At 42.8% G+C, this 24646-nt stretch overlaps 1 protein-coding gene across 1 annotated transcript in view; it reads right to left on the reverse strand.

Moving 5' to 3' along the window:
* Positions 1-24646, reverse strand: part of PTPRF (protein tyrosine phosphatase, receptor type, F) — a 295930-nt gene that overhangs the window by 250309 nt on the left and 20975 nt on the right. Inside the window, exon 2 of the mRNA XM_010582510.1 lies at positions 4828-4987. Coding sequence (XP_010580812.1) covers positions 4828-4912 — 85 coding nt within the window. The 5' untranslated portion in view covers positions 4913-4987. The remainder of the gene's footprint in view (positions 1-4827; positions 4988-24646) is intronic.

Consider the following 24646-nt stretch of genomic DNA (forward strand, 5'->3'; position numbering starts at 1 on the left):
TGCTGGAGCTAAAAGGGGCATGGCTATAAATGCAGAAAAAGATCTGTTGTCTACTCTATACATGGCCATTTGCCCTCACAGCATCCCTCCTACCTTGATGTCTGCAACTTCAGTTATAAGCAGGCAGCATTTAGATATTTTACAGAAAAGTGCAGAAACCATGTATACATATATATATATATATGATGAGTAAGGACACCAAAAATAAAGCTGCACAATAACTGTGGTTAATATTTCAGCCTGTCCCTTAATGATGCAACCCCAATGCCTCAGGTACAGGGGTTTTCCTAAACAGTATTTTACATGTTCTTTTCACTGATAGAATTTGTCAAGCTAGTCGATGCAGAATTGCAGAAGATTAGTATTTACCTGTGCTGCAATACCTGGATCCGATCATACCAATTACACATAATCACTACGTGCAGTGTTTGGGGACAGGCATGCAAACAAGAAACCAAGAAGCAGAAACAGATGCAAGGCAGCAGCGGAGAAGCCTCAGGTCCAGCTTTCGGGGTGGGACTCTGCTGCCCAGCTCTGCAAAGCGGCTGTTTTCCAGACTTTCACAACAGCAAGTATGTCCCGCAGGGTGGCCCGAAGCAGCTGTATTTGGAGCTGAGCTGCTGTGGAGGCATCATTCAGGTTATGGAGCATAGAAGGCAGAGCTGAATCAGGGAGTCAGAACCTGCCACGCTATTCCTGGGTCCCAGGAACACAAAACAGTAATGGCAGACAGCAGAGCTGGGACACGAGGGGAACCAAGCGCCCTAACAAACACTCCAGCGCTCTTCTGTCCAAAACCTCCAGACGGCACTTCTGATTGCAATGCAAAATCCCTGGCAAAACAGAACTCACCTGGAGCAGCGTGTCTAGAAAGGCCATCAGTACTCTTCCTTCTCCCAACCTTCACAAGTATCAACATCTCACCTTCCTATTTTCTTTTTTAATGTGTCTCCTCAATCCAGTTAGCATCCAAGAAACATGGTTGATTGAAAAAAAAAAAAAAAGTATCTGTACGACATGTATACCTTTCGGATGTAAAGCAACTATCTCTTACAAGGGGCAGGGCAGCCTGGAGACACTTGAGACTTAGGGTCCTTGCTCACCAGAGGTGGTGAGAGCCAGAGACCTGCCCTCACCAGCCCCGGCTCACTGCTGCAACCTTCCCCCACCCCCTCAAACAAAAGCCAAGCTTGCTCTTATCTTTAGAAATCAAAAGGTGCAAATTGTTTGTTTATCACGTATCACTTCACAGGTAGTTGGCCTAATACTGCCTTAGTTCTTTCCTTCTACAAGGTCACTTTTGAAGTGGTTTTCTTCCTCAAGCCCTTTGAAATTCTGTGCAAGACAAACCAAGATGTATTTCAGTTAGAAAAGACTTTGGATGGGTCACCTAGTCTCTTCCTTTGGCTAATGAAAGCTGTGCCCAGGACTTCAAAAACAAAGCCTAATTTTTAAAAAACCGAGCCAACAACAAAACACACTGCTGATGATTTCTGATGACAGTATTGATTTTTTCCTGTTTTCTCTGCATTTTGTTTTGAGAGGGGATATTTTTTGTTGGGTTTTTTTATTTTATTAGAGTAACTGACATATTTCCAAAAGCTGGAAAGGAGCAACTTTTAGTTGACAATTGAACTGAACATTAAATGAAATCTGCAAAGCCATTTTTCCCATGCACAGTCAAAAGCTGACAGACGTGGAAGCACAGAGTGCATTAAAAAAAATATGCAAGCAAGCTGAGGGAGAAAGTGTAAAACAGCCATCCTGAATCAGCTCTGAGCTGCTCTAATGGAATTAGGGTCACCCTGACAGAAACACAGTCAGATCACAGAGAAAATTTAATAATTTCTTACTGCAGTCTGTAAAAGCCGGGGAGGATTTGAAAGTGCTTTCTGCCAAATTAGCACTTCTGTATCCACTGTTCACGCACATGTGCCCCTTCCCGCTCACCTTCTCCTCCCAGCACCCCACCGGAGAGGCCAGGAAACCACTGCTCCTATTCTGCTGGCAGGAAGGCACCTAGCGAGCCCTTCTTTTTCTAACACACTGCCACACGTTTAACCTTTGGATGCCCCTTCAATTCCGCAGCTCCGACATTATTCACAGCTCCTGTGAACTCAATTCCAGGAGAGGCATCGCCGCGCACGCCCGGCACTAATTCCGCTAGGCGATACATATTCAATCTGTTTTATCTCAGGCGTTAACGTCTAGCTATCCGCCAGTTGCCTAATTGTCAGGAAGCTACGGCAGAAACACTGAAATGTGTTGCGACAACAGCAGCTCCACGTCCCAGGCAGGGAAGGTAGGGAAGCCCGGTTGTGGGTGCTCCCCCAGCACCTGGCCGTGAACCACGGGGCAGCCTGATGCCAAGGATACAGCACAGCCCATCCCCAGCCCTCCTTCCCTGCCCTCGATCCTTGCTGTTCCTACAAAAAACGATTTTGGGGACTGACTGCAGGAATTTCAGGGATAAGCCTGCTCCCACTATCACGTTGCTTTTAATTGGGGAAATGTAGAAATGCTTTGCAGATACAGAGCCTACCCATCCCTCCCAAGCAGCGCTGCAATGGGGAAAAGGAATAACCACAGTGAAACCTCAGGAACAGCCATATTACATCAGGAATCCATGTAAATAAAGAGTCTTTGACTGGAGCCAACAGGATGCTTAGGGGACCAAAAAAACCGAGCAGGGTGCATATGGGGTGCTCCTTTCACAGCATCCCTCTGTAACTTTTACAGTCAGCTCCAGTGTGCCTATATTATCATACCTTCCCCTTGCCCTTCACTGCTGTCCTGAACCAGGACTCCCCCAATGCCATATTCACTATCGTATCTTGCCCGTCTGCATCACTGATGGCATGACATGAAATATGCAGGGTTTGAGGATGATTCTTCCCCCCTGCAGAGGTGCAGAGCAGGCCCTTTCACACAGCTCCTTGCCACTGAGAGTTGGTGGCAAGATTCAGTGGGGTAAGATAATAGAAAAACTGTAAATTGCTAAAATACACAGAGCAACACTTTCTATCCTAGGAAACCTTCGGTTAATCCATGGTGGCTGTGGCGGTTAAAAGGTCGTTGTCCTCCAGATCTGCCTTCCAGATTAGGAAAAATAATTCAGAGTCAGTCTACGCCAGAGAAAAAGGCATACATAGATACACTTGCTGCTCAACACAGAAGTGTTCCACATCTGAGACACCAATATTTGGATCTAGGCCTGTGAAACAGGGCCAATTTTGTTAAATTTAAGCATGTGGAAGTATTCCACAAAATTAGCGAACCATGTCTAGTGTTAGTTATCCTCAGGCCAAGAACCGTCCTAGGACATCTCAAGCTCCACCAGCTTCCGCATACCTGATGGAGTGATGCTTCTCTCCTTTGCAGGGGCCAGGATGAAGATAATGAACCTCTGAGAATTTTTATACACCTCAGAACATCAAACATATACTTCTCTGTGCCAGACTCCAAAATAGGCTACAATGTGTAGACATAAAGTGATCTGAATAAGCATCTTCCAGCAGCACCAGCAGCCAGGGAAGAAAGCTGAGGAAGGAGACAGCAGCTGCCCTCAGTTTAACTGGGCAGCTCAGACTCATACAGACAATCCATTGCCTGTGCAAGTCATCCCTAGTGACAACAAAAGAAGTGAATTTGTATCTTTTCTCACATATCCCCTTCACTCTTCTCTCCAGCTTCTCTAAATTTACTCCTTCCCATTCAGTCAAGGACATTTAGGACCCTCAGTCTGTTTTCTCCATTCAGCCAGGCTCCTAAGCAACATGTATCAAGATCTCCTTCAACTTTCACATAATTACATCTTAATTATGAGCCTGGTGACTAAAGCTGGAGTGAGAAGCAGATGGTTGGTGGCAGCTCAGGAGGTACATCACGGTCACCTCTCTGCTCCGACTCAAGTATCCCAGGAGCCCTGGGCGCTTTCAAAGGCGTGGAGCATTCACAACTGCCAGAGTCTGCAATGAATGTGCAAGCATTTGGACACTGAAAAACTGGTTCTGGTAAAAAAAAAAAAGGGGGGGGAGTAGGACTGCACAAATACTTGGGGACAGTCTAGCAAATACACATGAGGTATGAAAACCAAGACTAGGCAAAGAACCCACAAGGTTTCCTGCAGTCTTCATACAGGTATTTTCAGCAGTCCACCATCAGCCAAGTTTCTCTCCTCTTGTCTGTCCACAACAGCGTTTTGTGCACAGCTTTGCCCTTGGCCTGGATGGGGCTAATCAATTCCTGCCACAGCAGCACACTGTAAGACTATCACGACAATAGGCATGGACACAATAGCTTGAAGCATGACCACAAGGAAACATTCGACTCCAATGCTGCCGAAATACAGGTGTAGGAGAGCTACACCAGAAGGTAAAAACTTGCACCCTTTCCCCAACAGCTCTCAATCACCTGCCGACTCAGGAGACATGTCTCAGTACTACACAAATTACGAGAGCTGGTAGAAGAACAAGGAAAATAAAGTAACAGGGATACTGTGACCCCAATAGTTCTCTCTTCCTCTGCCCCAATTTTCTTTACCTCATCTGTACATGTTAGAAATCAAATTGTCAGGTTTTGATCTTGCAGCTACTACAGAAACTCTTCCTGCACTTGAATAAATTTTGTCAGCCTTTTTAGTTCTATTTGTGCCCCTTCACATACATACTGTTCATCTGTATTGCACACATTGGAAAATAAGAGATTGCGGGGGTGGGGTGTTATCCCTTAGCCATCAGTGTTTCCAGTACAAACCAAGAAAGTTTAACATTTGTTGAAAGAAATTTTACAAGGTATTCAAGCTTTCCAAAACTGAATGTTACTTACTGTCCGCTCCTGCTAAAGGCAGCATCAAGCAGCAGAGGATGGCTGCTGGCACAGTGAGTACTGGGACACAGAAGTTAGGCACCATATTCCAAAGTAGAGCAAGTCCTCTTTAGATGGAGGCAAGTGGTCAGTACATCCAGTGTTAGACACAGACTTACTCCTGCAAACCAAGAGAGGAAGAAAAGGAAAATGATCAAATATGACACACAGATTAACTGCCAATATACCAAACTGCATTGTAAAGACATAGTTACAGATAATTTTAAAGTGAAATTTAACTCTGTCCTGCTTGAACAGTAGAGATTCATGTTGATGTCCCCAAATCCAGTAAGCTGTTTTCAAGGGTCATGAGGCATAAATGCACACCCATCTCCAAGTTTATCTTCAGGTCCAGTCTCTCTTATGGCCTATTAATACATCCTTTAGTTGTTCTTTTTCACAACAAGTAGTTCTGAAGTTACATGTTACAACAGAAGGAACAGCCTTAAGCTCGTGTAACTCCTCCTTCATCCACCTGCCCAAGAGAGACATACTTGATTGCATATGTAGGGTGGTTTGCAGTCAACTATATGTTAAGCGTAGCTTGGCCCATCCAGCTGGGCTGGTGTACACCAGACAAGTCTCAACAGGTGCAAGCAAGAGAAACAGAACCTGAACTGAATCAGCTGTCAAGTTCACAGGGCAACCAGAGTCACAGTAGAAGGTTATTAAGAAAGCGTCTATAAAGAGAAGCTTTACCCAAAGCAAACACCTACGCTTCAACCTCCCAAAAATGGAGAGGAGGACTGTCTAAAAGGATTGGGGATTGGATATTCCTTCTCCAAAACACAGCAAATTATCTTGGAAATTGGCTTAATTTGGGCATCTGCTTGGATATAGAAATACAAAAAATTCCTTGAAACCGAACCAAAAAAGGTAGGTGTTTAAAAAGAATGCAATTTCTGTGTATCTGCCTTCTTTATCTTTTTGTGAGAGTATACTCATTTTACTTTCACCTGAAAGTCTAAAGTCTGCCTGTTAAGACAGATATTAAAGGAGCTAGCAAGCCCCATTCCCTCAAAGTGACAACGCTCAGCAGGGACAGGGGCTCACTCTTTCAGTGCTGGGCATCTCAACGCAAGCTCAAGAGTCATTCAAAAATGGACAAGATTCTCCTTCACGAAGCTGCAAGAGTTACCGAAAGTTGGCCACACAGCACTAATAGAGAAAAAAATCTCGTGCTGGCAGATGCCAGCCTGAGTGGGCCCCGTGAGTATCCCTGAAGCAAAGTATCTGCATGTACACAGCCTGTACGTGGCACGACCCACCACTTCTTCTTGTTGGCAGACATTTCACAAACACATTCAAGACTGCTCTAACAAAGGTATTTTTGCATTTTGCTGGGGTTTTGGAAGAGGAAGTGTCTGTGTTTGTTTGGGGTTTTTTTGAGAATCACTGAGCTTTTGATGGAAGTATCACATGTTATGAACATGTTTACTTCTGTCAAAAATATAGTGCTTAAAGAATGCCAGCAACGACAGTGCTGAGGGAAATCCGCAAGAAATCTCAAGAGAATCTACCTAGGCAAATATTTACATCGCATCATACTAACAAACAGCAGATCATGATTCTTCTCCATTCTGTTACTGTATTTGCACAGTAAATCTTTTCACACGTTATAATATCACACAAAACAGAGAAATCTTTATTTATGCAATGTCTTCTACAGCCAAGACATCTGAAAATACTTTACGAAATAACCTAGTTCTAACCTAGATGCAGAGAGAATACTGATCATCTCATTCTGCTTTTATTATCTCAATGAGAAAGCATAAATCCAAGTAAGCTCAGCAGCAAGATTTTGAATACTGCAAAAGACGCTCTTCGTACCAGCCGTGCACTCAGTTCTCTTTGTTGCTCTCCAACCTCCATATCCTCATTCATCTCTCGCCAAAGAATTACTAAAAGCACCATTAACGTGTCTTACACCACAGAGACAGATACAGATAGTTGTATCTTTATAGCTGCATAAGCTCTATTCCAACGGGAAACTCCGTTCAGTCCCCAAGCAGTTTGCCCGGTGTTAGCCAGCTCTCCAGATATGGCCCACACGGGAATGGGAAGAAGTGCCTGGATTAAGAGTGAAGATAATGTCTCTAAATTCTGCGTGTACGGTGCTAATTTGTGCAGCCCAGAGAAGCGAACCCACTGAAGCACACTTTAAGCTGCATTACATCTGGCTCAACAGCAGCCACAATCTTAAGAGGCTACTCTTCTTGGTGGGGGAAAAAAAAAAAACCAAAACAAAAAACCACCAACAAGGGTTGAAATTACTGTGTCAAAACTAATGATGTGTGTCAAACTCTTTCAGATTAGGACAGAGAACAAGTTTTACAGGTGGTGCTGAAAACATTTTAGGTATGTATCAGACCAGATTGGGGATGAATAGCTTTCAGAAAGCTTTTCCTCTTTCATTCACTTCCATTAACAACAAAAGCGTCTGATCTAATGGTGTATCTTGAGTGCAGATTGCTCAGAAGTCATGTGAATGGCATCTCCACAGCCCTCATTCAGGAGTAACTCTCAGGAACACAAAAACCTCAGCTAAAGAATAGGTCTGCCTCTCGATTTCTCTCTTCTTTTAGCAAATGTGATCAAGCTTCTCTCCAGTTTCAAGCTTGACAGATTTATAACTTTCCTCTCAAGCCCATGAGATACATACAACGCGCATCATGCAAAACTGATGAATTGTCAGTTACCCTACCAGATGCTTTATAGACTTGATCTTTTTGCAACTGTTTAGTGCTCTATAATAATTTACCATCTGGTAGAAAAGCCAGATTTTCTTATGCAAGACTGCTGTCTGTCCCTCCAAAGTTAATAGAACACCTTTAGCCCTTAACAGGATCAAACTTTGCTGCTTCCTCTTTCCATGGTTGCTCTGCCTATGGAATTGTCGTCTGCATTCAATATTTAAAGCCCTTTAAATTGGAATGTTTTAAAATTTTATAAATCTCAGTAGCTGTCATTCTCTTTTGAAATTGAAAATATGAAAAAGCCTCTCCCAGTGGTTCAGCTCTCCCATTTTTAGAAGCGAGGTGTTCTCTCCCCCAGCAAGACAACCCAATATTCAAAGCAAGGTGGCAGGGTGTTAGCTGAAGCTCAGTTAACCCTTAGAAGACCAGCGTTACTCTGACTGTTTTGAACAGCCATCTTGAACCAATGCTAAAGGCTTCCTTTCCTGGGACAGAAAGGCACCCAAAGACAGAAAGTAGCTATAAACCAAATAAGTAGATTTTAGTAACGAGCTAAACACATACAGAGTCAGTATTGCTTTGGTAAAATCAAGACCAACAGCAAGCCACCAATTAATGCTCTTAAGTTTCTTAGGGTGTCTTTTGCCCCAATAACCTTACGCCTCTTCAAGCTGCTCTCCCTTGCACCTGGAACTATCTCCTGTGCACCAGATGACCTCAAGTCCCTTCATTTGAAGGCCTCCTTTAATCTCACTGCTTTGGCTAGCATCTCACAACTAATTTCATTTGGGAGCCCAGACACTGTAGAAGAAGGTTTTTCAAAAATACACATACATTCTTATTGTTACTTCTGCATCTGGTCCTGGCAATATTATAAACTCTAGACCACATAACCCAAAAGGAGGCTGAGGCTAAGCACTCCAGATGGCTTTGTAAAAACAGCTTTGGGTTTAGCAAGCTAAAATCCTGCCTCTGCTCCAAACTCGATGTTAGAGCTACCGAGTGCTACTTTGGCAGAAAACTAGAAAGTGGGAAAGCACAACAAAAAAATGGCAAAGTTCATTTAAATATAGCTCACTTTGCCATGGGGCAGGTGGATGGAAAAGAGGCAGTCCTGAGAACATTTTTGAAACCTACATGGTTTGATTCTTTCAGACAACCAGAAAAAGCTGGACTCATTTAAAACAGAGCCAAGAATACCAACAGCTCATACGGTACTAGGAGATTCTGGCAATGACTATGTCCCACAGGAGATGGTGAAGAGATTAGAAAAAGCAGTCAACTTTAAAGAGTCAAGAGGAATTTCAAATCAGCACTGAATAGCTCATGTCCTCCATGAACTCTTCTGGAAGCTAAACTGAACTGAAGCAAGTGTCACGTGGGTCACTAGCCATGAACAACAGTACGGTGAAGAAAAGCATCCCCAAAGTAAGCCTGCCCATTGCAAACCAGGGACGAAAATACTGCACTAAAAATCGCTTTTCAAGTTTAAGCTACTTTGCATCCCAAAGTATCTAACAAGTCAGCACAAAAACGTTCCCTCCAGGAACCCGTGTACATCCACAGAACTGCCAGGTTTGGTTGCGTGTGTGACTACTGACACCGCGTTCGCTGTGAAACACAGTTAAGAGACTCTCTAGAAACTTACAGGGCAGGAAGGTAAGCCCAGTGCATAAGCAATGTCCTTATCTGACCTGGAGACGTAATAGTAGCTTTTCATAAAGGAACCTGAAACAACTGTGTTTGCTTTTCAAGGTGGAAACTTCTTAAACGTTCTCAACGTGAGCCCAAGGATGCAGGTCAGAAAACACCAACTAGACGCCACCCAGATGATAGTAAAGATGGGGCTAAAACTGCATCAGCTTCTCCCAACTCTACTGCATGTGCAGCACATAATGAAACCCAATTTTCCTTCTGGACACCTACCCACAACTTTGTATTTTACACAAATACCCTGAAGGGGAACCAGTGCTCCAGAGACGCCCAATCACCACAATACTTTGGGGTGTCGCACAAACGATGGGAATCAAGAACTGACCAAGCGAGGAGGGGGCACATGCCACGCAAAGTAATGAGGCAGCTATTTATTCTATTAAAAAATAAGAACAATAATTGGCTACGGCTCAACTGCTTCACTCTGTATATATTGCCTCATCTGTGCTCTGAAGGAGGAAGAGGAAAACCATGATGCACTATATAATTCAAGATCATCTTATTGCACACATTAGAAGTTGTAGAAGCACAGTTACACACAAGTTAATGACTTTTGAATGTTTCACTTCAGTAGATTAGTATTCCTTTAGCATAGATTTCTTTGTGCTTTTCTGCGAGAAATATAATATAAAGAGACTTGGGGAGTACAGCAATATGGCCAAAAAAGACAAAACGAGTCTCATTCCACTCCAAACTCCCACATGCAGGGAACGTATGACAGAGATTCAGTGGGGAGATATATGAAGATGGCAACACTAGCTTAGATTTAGGGAGGAACTTGATATGAACTTGCAATACAGTAAAAAGGCCAAAAGCTAAAGCGGCTGCTACGTGAGCAAAGGTATCACCTCCAGGACCCAGGTGTGAGCAGGCATAGAGCATCAGTTTGAAGACTCTCAAACCATCTGGAGAGAAGGGATGAGCAAAGCAATTCAAGAACCGGGAAGGATAAAAATCTCTGTCAAGTCACAAGCGCTAGACAGACTGGCTAAGCAAGATGGGGGTTTGATAACCATCTGTAAGTACATGAAGGATACAAACACCAAGAAAGGAGTGGAGGAGTATAATTAGCCACGGGCATATAACTGTGAGTAATGGCATGAGACAGAGCAAAAGAAAGTGTATGTTGAATGTTCTCAGTAAAGTCTCCAAAAAAGAATGAAAAAAAAAAACCAACAAAAACCCCAAAAACCAACACACAACCAGAACAGACCCCAGCAGGAAAATGTTTCATCATCTGTTTGGATGGAAATTAAAAGCAGGGTGGAAAAAAAACAAAAAGAAACACCCCCAAATATCCCATAATGTAGGGGGGGGTTGGGAACCAGAAAACCTGAACAGAGGCAGATTGGTATGGGGAAATACATAAAACAGCAAGAAGAATTCAGAAGTACTTCAAAAAGATTCTCCTTATTTTGGAAAAGCCTTAAAAAAAAAAACAAACGTGAAGACTTTAGCAACAAGCTGGCCCAGCTACAGATCTTTGTGATCCTGAACACACAATCACAACTTGACCCAAGGGGAGAAGCACAGGGAAAGAGAAGCTTTTCAGCAGGATACAAGCACAGCTTGGATACTCCCATCAGCCTTATTGGCTACATGGGCCTCTGAGGATATTAATTTCTGAAAGTGTCATTGCCTGCAGACAATCCTAGACAAAAAGGAGGATTTTTTTCCACTGGAACAATGATTATGAAGGGGCCCATTAAATAACTACAGTGATAAGTCAAAACATCCACTTAAAATATAGATCAGCCTTGAGCCTCACAAACCCAGCCATCATTCACAATGAGCACTAAATACAGATCGCTGTAGATCACCCTACCCAAGTGTATAGGCTCTTAATGCCTGCTGTAAAGTCTCCTTAAAAGAAGTAGACTATTGCATATCGCCCTTTCAACAGAGGTATTTCACACTTACAGAATAGGCCCAGTAGTGCAAACAGATACATGGATTAAAAATTCAAGGCAGTAGAAAATTCTGCAAAAATTAAAAAGAAATTCAGCTACTCCTTTAGCTATCAGCAAACTCCGCTAATGTGGAAGAACATGCTCATGAGCCAGCCGCTTCCTGTGCTTTTTCTACAAATTATTTACACACATGACGATATATTATTAATACAAGTGACCATGCCATTACAGACTTGCATTCAGCACAATGGAAAACAGTGTAAAGATTAAAATCACAAGGTACCAAGTCTTCTCCTCTAAACCCCAAATCCTTGGCATCAAGTTCCACACATCCAGGATGTAGAACAGAATGTTTTAAACTAAAGAGAGAAGAGCCGAGAAACACAGTCCTTCTGGGCTTGCTGCTTACAACACACTGCAGCTGACTGCTATTTACTGTACAGCTGTGGTACTGTTATTCCTGCATCTGGCTCCAGCAATGCCAAACACACTGGTTCTGTATCTCTCAGACTGACAGACCAAGCAAAGCAGAGCAGATGTAAGATCCACCGAGCACCAAAACTAATTTTAACCAAAACAGCAAGAATGTAAATGATCAATCAGATGAGGGATAATCTGGCCTTCCTTCCCTTCAATGATTTGCATGGTGTCTACTGGCTTGAGACCAAACTAAATTCTAAACCAATCCTAATTCAAAACTAAATCAGTTTCTTCTTTATAAGAATGCTTTTGCTCTATCCACATGTGTACACAGCTTTGTCAGCAGCCTTTGTTACTGTAGAAATTTTTCAGAGAATTCCTGGAATCTGAACAAATTGTAAGCCCATTCTCTGGCTTGGGCATTTCAAGCAACTACTAGAACAGTTTTCCTTTGCAGAAACCATGAAAGTTGGACCCTATGAGAATATGATCTTTCAGGTATTCTGTTATTTTCTCAGTAATTTTTGCTTCAACCAGAGTACAAGGTATATAAAGAACTGTCTTCTGAAAAAAGTGGCTCTTTTTAATGAAAAATCCCTTACTTTTGCTGGAAGTTCAGTTATCTTTTACATAACATAGCATACTATTGGGGTCTGCTCACTTAATGCTCTTCAGATTAATAGCTTATTCCAAATCTGCTTTTCCCAAGACCTCAATTTCTGAAATTTGCTTATTTTTTATATTTAGAAAGACTGGGCATAATACTAGCACCAAGTCTTCCACAACATTTTTAGCAGTTAAAAACTGATGCAAAGCAATAATTTCCATTTTTGGCAGTACCCTTCTCTTCTTTAATTGCCGTCTTTAACCTCCCATCATCCAGTAAGCCCAATTTTCACACAAGACAATGGCACTGATTTGCCTAAATTATTTATCTTCTATGTATAGTCGTTAGTTCTTCAAAGCCCACCTTAGATCTTTCAATTTTCCTTTTATACTTGTTATACTTTATACACTCTACTACTACCTGGGAGCTGGGTTTCCAAATTTTCATCTTAAACAGCTTCTCAAACCTGCCATCTAGCTAGTGTGAATTACTCTGAGCCTTGCTAATTTAACTGCTTTTCCCCGCTTGCTTTCTTATGTTCCGCTACTGGTTTCAAACCACATCAAGGAACTGGTTCACTCCCCCTCCACCCCCTTTTTCTTTTCTACTCGTACTTTCTCCCATTTTTAATTTTAGGGATGCTTTGAGTGACTCGTTCACTTTCTTTTAAGTCATCCTTTCTGAAGTTTAGCATCGTTCTCAACATGTTGATCTTCTTGGCCCCCCCAAGCTCTACGACCGTACTCATGCACTACGTGCACCATAGTCATGGCCACTCACGAAGACGTACGTGAGGATCCCACAAACAACTTCAACCTTGCTGACTCAGCAGCAGCTTGACAAATACACAGGTGATTAAATAATGCTGAGCAACTACTTGTGTCTGGAGCTATTTTAAGTCAGGCTCTGGAAAGCATGCACATGCTGGCGACAAAACCTCCACCCACCATCTCGCAGCCGCTGTTGTGTGCAGCAATCAAGTAAAAAGGACTTACTGCTTTGAACCTGCTAACAGAGACGATAATCGTTCTCCACAGGTCCACCAAGCGCTCACGAAGTGGCAAGTTCACAAATGCATCTTGGCTGCTGTCCTTTCTAGACGTGGTCACCACCAGTACAGGAGCAGCACCACTGTACCAGACCAGATCCCAGCCCCAGCCAGCTCAAAGACCGTGCAGGAGAAGACAGCAGCAGGCTGCCACGGGGCTGGCTTCTTTTAGCAGGCACCATCATTTAGCAGACAACTTATGCCCTACTGGAGGGTTTATATATCCAATTAAACTTTCTGTAATTCTCATCTTGTGAAAATATGAACATTTCCAACGCTAGATTTTAGAATTATTCTCTCCTAAAGGGTTTTGAAGTTAATTATATCATAGTTGTTATTACTGTCTCAACCACAGATACTGCTTGAACCCCATTATTGTGTGTGTTACTGAAGGCTAAAATAAGAATAGCTGCTGCTTTGGCGTGCTCTGGAGCTAGCCTTTCCTACAAACTGCTTCTCTAACCTTTGCCCAAACATTATGCATGCTCAGTTTATATGCAGGTAGTTAACATAGCCCGGTAGGGTAAATGAGCTTATTACATTTATTAAACTGAATTCACTCCATGCAGAACGCCCCCAGCATCCTGCAGTCCTCTGGCTCTGGAGGCATTTGGCTGTTACCATGGAAGACAGCACCCAGAAATTCCCTTCGCAACTAATAAGCAGGAACTATGAAAGCACAAGTTTCATGCAATTGCCTTCTGTATGAAAAATGAAAACTGTTTCTGTAACCTATAAAGAAACCAAGATGCAATCAAGCTTATTGTAATAAGATGCTAAATTTATGATTATTCCTTTTGGTTTTTTCCCCCTTCTACTAAGGCCCCTTTGCTTTGGCAAAAGAAAACACCCTCTGAGGTAGCATATACTATATAGTACCCAAGCCATATTAAAGGGATGTAAATAAAAATCAAGCCCTAGATGTAATATAATGTTTACTGAAGATGAAGAAATCAAAGGTCTGTAAATTAAGAAATCCTGAATTAATGGTGGCAAAGTCAGTCTTAACTCTGACTCAGTCCAAAAATACAATTTCTCTCCTTCAGTAGCACTTCAGGCTAAAAATTAAATTCAGATTTCTTGCATCATATTCTGTACAGTAAGACACACAAAGCATCTACACATCAGATTCTGTCTCACTCAGATCTGAGGCTGTACGTTCAAAACAGTTTGATGGAAGAAAATCAATTAATATATTTTACAAGTCGTCTTTTTTGGCAGATCAAAGCAGTAGTTTCCTAGTTACTTCCTGGCTAGAGGGACCGAGATAACAGCTACATCAAGGCTGCAGTGAATCCAACACTTTCTGGACAGACCAGCCATCTTCCATGCCACAAAGCAAATCCCAGGACTCCAGAGTCAAACAGGTCAAAACCTGCTTCCACGCTCACGTTTTCATGCACACATTCTGCAAGTAAACTCACATGCGTGGACCACGCACAAGTGCTGAAAACTTAGAGGCAGCAGATAGGAAGCCTCCATGTGGCTGCAGATCCACGCTGCCTGCCACCTTATCAAGGATGCGCAACCTCATCTGCTTCAGATTAGAAAGATGAGAAAAAGTGGGAGGCTAAAAATATTCTGCACATTTTAATGAACCTGTAACAATTGCCTCTCCCAACCTCAGAAAGAAATCCAAAACATACAGCAAAAGTAAACAACATCGCCTCTCACGTAAGTTGGGCACATCAACACCCCTGCACAATTCTCGCTGGTCCCTGCACCTTGTGTGATCCTGTACCTCCCATGGACCCTCACCCACCATAAAATCCATACCAAATGTATGTGGGGTTTTGCTTTTGATATAGAGCAATTTCTTGATTACTAGAAAAGGCATGCTTTGGTAGCCAAGGTTATTGAGTGCACACCAGCCATGTAGCTACTTCCAATGGCTTTGGCATTTCTACACTCGGGAGGCAGCAGGAGAGATCAGTTCTTACATTCAGCATGGCACAGACATACTGATATGGGATATTCTTCACCCTTCAGCATAATTCTCCTCCATGACATCCTACGGTTCTAGAAGCTTCAAGTTTTGCAATTCAATCTTAAGTAAGGTATGCAAAGGAAAATGAACAAAAACTACCACCATAACACTTCTGCATCCACAAGACAGTAGCTTGCTTTTCATTTTTATAATCCAATCTTAAAAATTCCTTCTTCCCCAAACTTTGAGAGAATTTCCTCTGTAGCTCAGTTACATCTTACAACTCCTATGCATTCTCTTTACCAGGTGAATTGTCCCATACTAATGGTCTGACTTAGGATAAACCTGAATCCTTACAAAAGATCAACCTAAAAAAAATAAATTATGTACCTCACACGAAACTGCCCTTTTGTAATGGAGACTTCTGCCAATAGCAGATGGAAAGACCTTTGAAAAATAAGACATCCCATATGCCGTCTGCAGCAACTTCGTAGCTTTACTATTGAAATTATCCACTCTTTCCTTCCAGGCCACCACCTTTACACGACCTTGAGTAAAACTTAAAAGAGGATAACACATAATGTGCAGCTTTCTTGGGACACCATTCAGTAAAACCCAAGGAAAAAAAATTACTGCTAGCTGTTTTTTCAATCCATTTGTACATTAGTGTGTTGAAATGCATACTCGGAGCCATTGAAATCGGATTCAATGTACGTTTTACAGTACTTAGGAGGAAAGCTATTTTAATTTTGTTAGTTGCCAGGACATAAAATCCTGAAGGCAAAAAGCTTCCAGGAGAAAAACAGAACAGATCTTAAAGGGGAAAGACATTACCTAGCTTGATGAAAAACAAAGGAAAGCTTAAGCAGGACCTGGTTAAGTACAGCTGCAAGGAAAGGAACAGCCCCTGTTCCTCCACATGGCTGATGCTGGCGTGGGGCTAACAACACAAGACCCAGCACCTTGTTCATCAAACCCAAACATATCAAATTAACAGTGGCACAGAGCAACTCCTCAGCTGCCAATAAACAACAGCTCTGAAGCCCTGAGTGATGTACGAAGAACATGCTCCAAGTTTTAAGCATTTACTTTTGGATATGCAATGCACCAGATGTCCATGCTTTTTCTTACCTGCAGACTAATGCATCAAAGTTGTTTTGATGACGTTCCCTCTGAAAGCTCATTTGCTCAGAGACCACAGGCCTATGCCCATTGCTTCTAGACATGTGCCCAGACCATTAGTTAAAGTGGACCCGAGCCAGGCGTGAGCAGAGGGGCGGTTTTACCGAATTAGCTAGAGCACACAACACCATGTTTGTGGCAGGTCTATGTTGTAGTCTGGCTCTGGGAAGGCAGGACACTCAAAATGTTTTGAATCAGCTTGAATCACCAGACTATGCTTGCACTGGTACAGCACTCTGCATGGCATTAACTAAGGTAGTCCTGATCTGGTTATACATGATCCAGAATACAATGGATTTTCTAAGGCCCAAGGCATCTGCTGCCACTTGCTGAAGAGCTTTTCTCAATGCAAGGCACCCTGCATTTCACAGAGGCAATAAGCAAACCCCAAACAGTTTCAGCTGTACCTTGCTCTCAGGGACACCCTTCTCTTTTCATACCCCAGGACAGTAACCAGAGCCCTGACTTTCCTTCCTTGCTTATTGAAGGGATCCAATGCTGGAGCTCGCATCCCTGGTTGCTTGACCTCTAGCCGGTGCATGGATTCTGCGTCACTCAAACCTTCCCCAGCAACATGATGCAAAGGACGGGTTTTTTTACTGGTACATTCTTTATGAGATATCTCTGCTTTGGTTTTATCCTTGTGGGTTTTAATAATTACACACATACACAGAGAGCTTGCAATCAGTATGCTTTGAATTAAATTTTAACCAATTTATGAAGTATTAAAAACCACAAAATTTTTTATAACATTTTAATTGTAGTATTACAGAACTCATCTGGTAACACCTAATTATAATTCTAAATGATCAGCAATTAACAAGCTATTTTATGGTGCCTAAGTCCAAAACAAACAAGGTCAGGACAGTCCTGCAAAAGGAGCTGCTAGTGTGCACCCTGCAGAAGGGAGGCCAGTCTATCTTTGGAATGCACTCATTCCCCGATTTCTGCATCAGAGCATTATATTTTAGAAACCGTATAGAATATCACCCATCAAGCACAGAACATGCTGTACCACTTGATCCTTGTCAGGAAATGGGCAGCTCTGCTCCTGTCGTAGCATACACATCACCAGTATAAGCTCATTTGAAGTAACACATGCCAACATTATGTCACTGGTGGGGAAGGTAGGAGCAGCTCCAGCAGAAGCAAGTGCTCTCACCTACCAGGTAGAAGAGACCCCAAAATGGGATGGCTTGAGGACAGAGCAATGAAGGAGTTTCTCTTCTTCACACAGAAGCCATAACACTCCCTGCAGTAAAGGCAGCCCACCTATTGCTTGGAAAAATTAGTTCATCTTGGCATGGGGAACACTTCAAATTTGCCCAACGCTTACTAGCGGGAGGAAGGCTGATACTGCAGAGTCACATATTTCAGGTCAGAAATTCCAGGACATTTCCCACTGACCTGGATGCTGTCCCAGAAATTTCTTGGAAGAATCTTGCCCCTTCACTCCATGTTAAATGTATTAACTCTGTAAGTGTACTAACTCCATCAGTTAAAGCCTTCTACCTGGTAAGCATCCATGGAGTGTTTCAAAAGTAGCTATAGCAGAGAAGTACCCTACCAGCAGCATTTTAGGGGTCAACTGGCAAAGGTTCAAAGCCCAGAGGCTTTCCTTCAGAATGCGTTACCCTTTGCTGACAGGCTGGGCTTAAAATTTTATTTTTATATTTTATCCTTTTTAAAGAAAAGTTCTTTGAGAGTTGAAGTGTGAGGAAAAAAAAAATCAGCCCAAATCATATGCAATGTACAAGGTAATTTTCTCTTCTCAGAGGAAAGAGAAGGTTTCTGAAAAGGGCTTTGTGACAGACTCATGTATCTGTCTTCTGTTTCTCCCTTTACCACTCTTTCCTTGTCTTCTAGTGAAAATGAATCTCAAACCTCTCCCAGGAAGAACATGGGCCATTCCTGACTGTAGGAGAGGAGGCAACAGAATGGGAACTTGCCTGATGCAGCTGGTATCCTCTCTGCCTGCAGGAGCAATGCATTAGATATTTTGAACTAACATTAAAGACATGGAAACATTTGGAAAAGTATCAATGATCAGCTTTTTAAGCAGAACAAAGTACCCAGGGTACTGTCAGGGCTAAATCAGCAATCCAACTCTGGGAAACGCTGGCAATAGAAAATGTGTTTTATGCATGCAGGTGGTTTATGAGAAACAATTTGTTTACAGCCCTTTTAAAAGCAATACATGAAGGAATTTTAATAGCTATTCCTCATGAAGCACTGCTGTTCATAATAAAGCTTATTCTATCCTTCAGGCTCGCAGAGGTAATTCCTGACAGATTAACCTTCTGCGTCACACCGAGGGCACCAGCAGTAAAGGGCTGCTTAAGGCTCTGCAGATTCCCCACCGCTCTGTCGTGCTTCTGCTCCACACGCAGAAGCCCTAAAGCCTTGCACCAGAAGGGCCATGGTGGTGTAAATCTCTGTGCAAAAGTATTCTGGGCTTGCTCTTCAGCTGAGACTTACAGACTTCACAAAACTTCGCAGTCCACTCAACCTGCCTTCGTCCAAACCGGAGCGTGCCTGCGGCCTGGCATCTCCTAAGGAAGTCAGCACTGTCTGATGGAACTTTTACAAATGCAAAATAAAATAAAAAGTATGTACCCTCCTTGACAGTGTTCGTCAAAAACCAGTTAAGACTCGTATTGCTAGCTGAAGCAAACTGATCATGTCTGGAAAACGAAAACCCTTCCTGAGCAAAGGCAACAGGAGAGCTCCGCAAGGGCTGAAATGGACAGTCAGGACTTCACAAGATACAAATATCCCTCTGCACGTTTCTCTGCAAGCAAACGTGGAAAACCATGTCCCTTGATTACATGGCAAAACTTCTGGATACACGGCAGTTTCTTTTACTTATTAGTCATCACTGACCACCAGAAGTTTGACCAACGTTTGCCACATGCTTGTCCCGGCAGCCTTCCCCAGGAGAGCCGCACGTGGCAGGGTTGTGCTCCAAGTCCTGTTTTGGCGTTACGGTGGATGAACGGCTGCAAGATCAATCCTGACTCTGGAACTCGGCTGGGAGGAGGGTAACCTTTCAAGAGCCTAGCAAACACCGCTACTCAACCTGCAAGTGCCTGTCCTGTGACCTCCTCGGGAGCCTTTGCTGCCGAACAGCATCAGCACTGCGAGAGAAGCCAGCAGGGTTTTCTTTCTTCACTGTGCGGGTAGGAAAGGAAAAGCTTATCGAACCACTGCCTGAAGTGAGGATGCACCAGGAAGGCCAACCGAAGTATTGGCACAGCAGACTCATAGGCAGCAACCGTCATTAAGACCAAGATCGAATAACTACTGACAGCCAGTTGTATGAACCAGGCAAAGCTTATTATTTCTTTTCAAACAAACCAGCTGCCCTGGGAAAGCCCACCATCCCCAAACCCTTTTCCATCAACTGTCCAAGAGAGTTTCTTGCAAGTTACTGGAGGCACAAAAGCTGCAGACGCCCGGCTCTTTATCTTTGAAAGCATTCTACTTGAATTTATCACACTACATGCAAGTCAAACTTTATTTAGCCGAACGAGAATCCTATAAGCCCCCCTCTCCTCACCAGAGAGTGGGAACAAGCAGAACGGCTACTGCCTTCTTGCTTTACTGAATTCATTATATTAAACCAAAAGCAATGTCATCTTAACTTGAAAGGACTTTTAAAAGAGCTTGAAGCAATTCTGCTGCTGCAGCATTTTTGTATTTTGGATTAACTACAAGCCTTCTTAACCCCTCAGAGTTTGTAAACGCACATACCCATATCCTCCTAAGCTTTCAAGAGCAGCCAGCAATCTCTGAACTGTTAGCAAGCTGAGAGTTAAGGCGTACACCATGTACAACTATTGTAATTTGAGCTCCTCTACAAGTTAAAGAAGTCAAAGTTTTAGATATTTTTGTCCACAAGAAAGGACCTGCAGAATTTGGTAAATTATCTCAGACATTCCTCATGTCTCATGTGCAATTTCCCCGATTAACATCCCGGGCTCACAGGGGCAATAAAAAGGTCAAAATCCTACTACAGGAGACAGTGCTAAAATATTATTAAATGTTACCTTTAAAACATTTCCAATTAGTATTAATATAGAAAGATTTCTATCTCAAGGGATTTTGTAAATTCATTATTATCATCACAGACTTTTTAAGCTCTTTTTCAAACACGATTTTTTTGGCCTTTTTTTTTTTGCCAATAGAGTGTATGAGAAGCTAAGAGAAAAACCTTAGTAGCAACTTTCTTGAAATGAAATATTAAAAAAAACAAAACCCTGCCACCAATAACTGGTTCTGTTTGATGCAGTTTGTCATTTTTCTGGACAGCTGAAAGCCTTAGGCAAATATGCAGGGAAAAACAGTGAACCATCTCATCCGTCTTTTGTTTATTAAGCCCCAAGTTTATTCAAGCGGCTATGAATCCTGAACTACACAAAGTCTTCTGAACCATTCCACAGTCACCAATTGATACTGGGGGGCAGAGAAGAATCAAACATGTCCTTTAAGTTTATTAACTTCTGGAGAAAGCATCAGATAACAAACCCTTTCATCTCAACTCATGCAGCTGATGAATGGTGAGAAACGACAGCGGCCAGAACCAGATCAGCTCCACCATGGTGCTACCTGAAGATCTTCTCAGGTCCTTGACACAAGCCCTGCTGATAGCACCTGTACCACTCCTAACCCAGAAGCCTTTAACAGCCCTGTACAGGCCAGGCTCTCTCACCCTACCCTTGGGGGACACTGTTTACAAAACAATCGAAGAACCCATTTAAAACACACTTTTAAGCTTTCTTCTGACACTGCCATGTTTTCAGAGGAACGGGTGCATCTCGGGGATGACCGTACGTGGCCTGTAGATGAAAGGATGCCAAGCAGTGCCAAATTATCTCAAACTAATAGTATCTAGAGGAGATGGATGGAGTCACAAGATCAAACTGCAAACACTCCCAGCTCAACATTATTTTGAAAAGGGCTGTCTATACTCTGCCTATTCACCAAAAAAAACCCCAAACCCAAAACCAAACAGGGGAGAGAAAAGCCATTTTTATATATAAAATTGTACCAGAAGAGTGCCCTAGGGGCCACTGTATCATTCATTTTCATACTAAATTTAATAAAAATACACACTTGTTATTTAGATTAAACAGCTTTAACACCAAGGGGTCTTGCTGCAGCATTTAAGACCTTGTTGAGAGCATGCCCTGCCCTAGTCCAGGCAACAAGCACATCAGAAAGCTGGCATGGGCAATTTGACTGGCAGTAGGTCTAGCCCCAGAGCTCCCATACATCTCTGCCTACATCTGCATTTCCCCTCCCTTTGCCATCTTTCCTCAGACATTTCCCAATGTCCACATGTGTTTCAAGACAGTTGAGAGGATGTAATTTTTAATCTCCATTCAGCGCAACATGAAGTAGCCCAGATGGTTAAGAAAGAAGGGGCCTAACTCTACCAAGTTAGTTTATTGTACCTTTGCAAGAAGAATTTATTTCTTTTCCAGCAGTGCCTACAGTGGTGTGTCCAGTTCAAACACAGAAAAAGAGAAACAGACGCATTCAAGACAGGCTCACATTTTGCACACCGCATGGTAGAGGAGCTGTGTGTCCGTGAGGATGCATGCACTACAGCTGGCTGCATCCCCTAACTGATCCATTAGTATTTGGTCAATGACAAGAAAAGTAGAGCCTTTCCTTCCCTTAAGTAAGACAGTAATCTATTACAACTCTACAAGCTAAGGTAATTAATCAAAAGTCTATCATACCATATAAAATGAAAATGGCTCAAAGATGTGCCTGTTCACATCAATTAATTATTAAAGGAGCATTAGCTGAAGCTTTTCACCTGCCATTTAGAAGTAGGGATAACATAACATGACACGCATACAACTACTGCAGCACAGCCTACACCCGCATTCACCCACCCACCCACCACAAACAACCCAGTTGTGCCAGTACCTACTCTGCTTCTGCAGACTGGTCCCAGTACACCCCAACAGCAACCAGAGCGTGCCTGCTAGGGATGCTCGGTCCATACAGCCACGAAATCACCTTGGGGAGCCAGCGGGTAGCCCCTCCAAACAGCAATCCCAACAAGCATTTGCACATGTTTGCCTGACATTGCCACTTTTGTTTCAAAATAAAATCCTCAAGCAACAAGGCAAGGGCTTGGTAAATGGTAGCACAAACATTCCTAGAAACCACCAACCGTGTTGTTTTCAGCTGTGTTCGCACTGCTGTAATCAATGGAAGCACTTACCAGTGATGAGTACGTACCGGCAAGAAAACAACACCCCATCCTTTATGCCATGGCTGTTATCTTCTTCCAGACCAACCAATGGACCAAGACCACTGACTGCACTAGGAGGCAAAGCGCTGAGAGGGCTGGTGCTTAATTAAGCTGAAGTAAATACACCCCAGCTCAGGAGCAGAGTAAAATCACCTCTGCAGCACATAAGCCGAGAGCAGACAACAGCACAGCAGCTTCCGACTCTCTCACATTTCTACCACTTGTGACCCGAGCTTTATTCTAATTGCACAAATTGAAGAATGATTAGCAGTTGTGTGGACATTAAATGCCCTGTTGATGTAACCAAAACAGATTTGCTTTATTCAGAATGATTACTTAAGGCCATAGCTGTGAAACTAGAATGAAACAAAATAAAAACATACATTAAAAACACAAAGCATCACCTCAGAAACAAGGGGGGTGGCAATATAGCCTTAGTAATAATTTAAAAGCCGAACACTTTAATATCATGCTTTCTAGAAATGGAAAGGCAGGCGCCTTTTTCATGAAGCACCATAAACTCGCTACAGCGTGCTTCTCATCCTTTACAGTTTCTAAAATGACCTTTTATGAATATGAATACTAACAAAATTCTCCCCGCCTATGTTTTGCATCAGGTTTCTACTTAAGAATCCATACCCAATTGTGCGATAAATTTCTATTTCTGCTGAAAAGTGTTATGCACAACTCTTGATCAGCTGAAATACAGGGTCAAGTCAGAGACCAGCTTCCATGAGCCAGGGGAGGTGAGCAGTAAGTGCAACCCTTATAGACCACAGCTGCCTCTGCTGCAATAACTTTACAGGCAGTACACTCCCTAATAAACTACCAAACAGGCACCAGCACTCCTGGTGTTGTTTGGAAAGTAAATACTAGGCTACAACTTTAAACATTCTTGCCTCGCCTCCCATCTTTCACAGATGCTCCTCTTCACAGCTTATCTCCCAGCTGAACCGTGAGAAACGGGGGACCCCAAACTAACTGGCTGCCAGCCAGCGAGCCTTTTCAGGATTCATTTTTAATACCACTACCTATGAATATGTTACATTTACTTGGCCTCCAATCACCTCATTAACCCTGGCAGCACAGCAACTAACATAAATACAGCTTACAATATATACCTGATAAGGAAGCCATGCATTCTTCCTTAGCACTTCATCTAAAAAGGTAAATCTCGAGAGGTAGGTTTCTAGCTGTTAACCAGCTATTTCCCTCTCCTCACAGAGGAAGAAATTGTGTTTTTCTCTGACAGCAATATACATTACTGTCATTACAGCTGTTTCAGAACAGCTTCAAACTACACTTGTGTTTCAGAACTACCTGCCAGACCCCTTGGTCAAAACTTTAATCTCTCAATATATTGTTTCAAGGGAAGCTTTTAGTTTCAACTGTCCAAGTCATCAAGTACACAAAAGAAAAAGCATACTGAAAGGTGGATGATACAATCCTACTCACTGCATTCAAAACACAATCTCCTTCCCTGGGGCTTTCCCAGACCAGATGACCAGATTTTGTGCCTGCTATGAGACAGCATCACAGGGCTGAAAAAACCAGAAAAAGTTCCCTAAAAGTAGGGACTGGCCAGTGCAAGAGATCTTGTTAGACATCCTTCTCACTGTGATTTGCAGCCACAATCTCAGCTGCTGTGCCTCTCTAGATTTTACTTAGCAAGCAGATCTCACTTCTTTTGACTCCAATATAGACCTGCTAAGAGTTTCTTCCCAAAGGATTTTTAAACATGATGCGCGCACATATTCACACATTATTTGTGCATATTTTACATCTGTATACATATATCCCTATAAAAATGATACCATACATGTGTTTTATAGTCAATGCGTTGTAATTTTCTTTCTAACAGCTCCAACGCCACCATTGTGCTCTGCTTTTACATCAGAGGCAGCGGAGCAGAGGCAGGGCAGGTCCGGAGCTCCAACTCCGCCTCCGAGCACAAGGACTCCTGTGGCCTCGCCAAGTGCCTCCGTTCCTGCACCTTGCACTCCCCA

This window comes from Haliaeetus leucocephalus, unplaced genomic scaffold (genome assembly GCF_000737465.1).
Source record: "Haliaeetus leucocephalus isolate CR32 unplaced genomic scaffold, Haliaeetus_leucocephalus-4.0 Scaffold848, whole genome shotgun sequence".
Classification (NCBI taxonomy): domain Eukaryota; kingdom Metazoa; phylum Chordata; class Aves; order Accipitriformes; family Accipitridae; genus Haliaeetus; species Haliaeetus leucocephalus.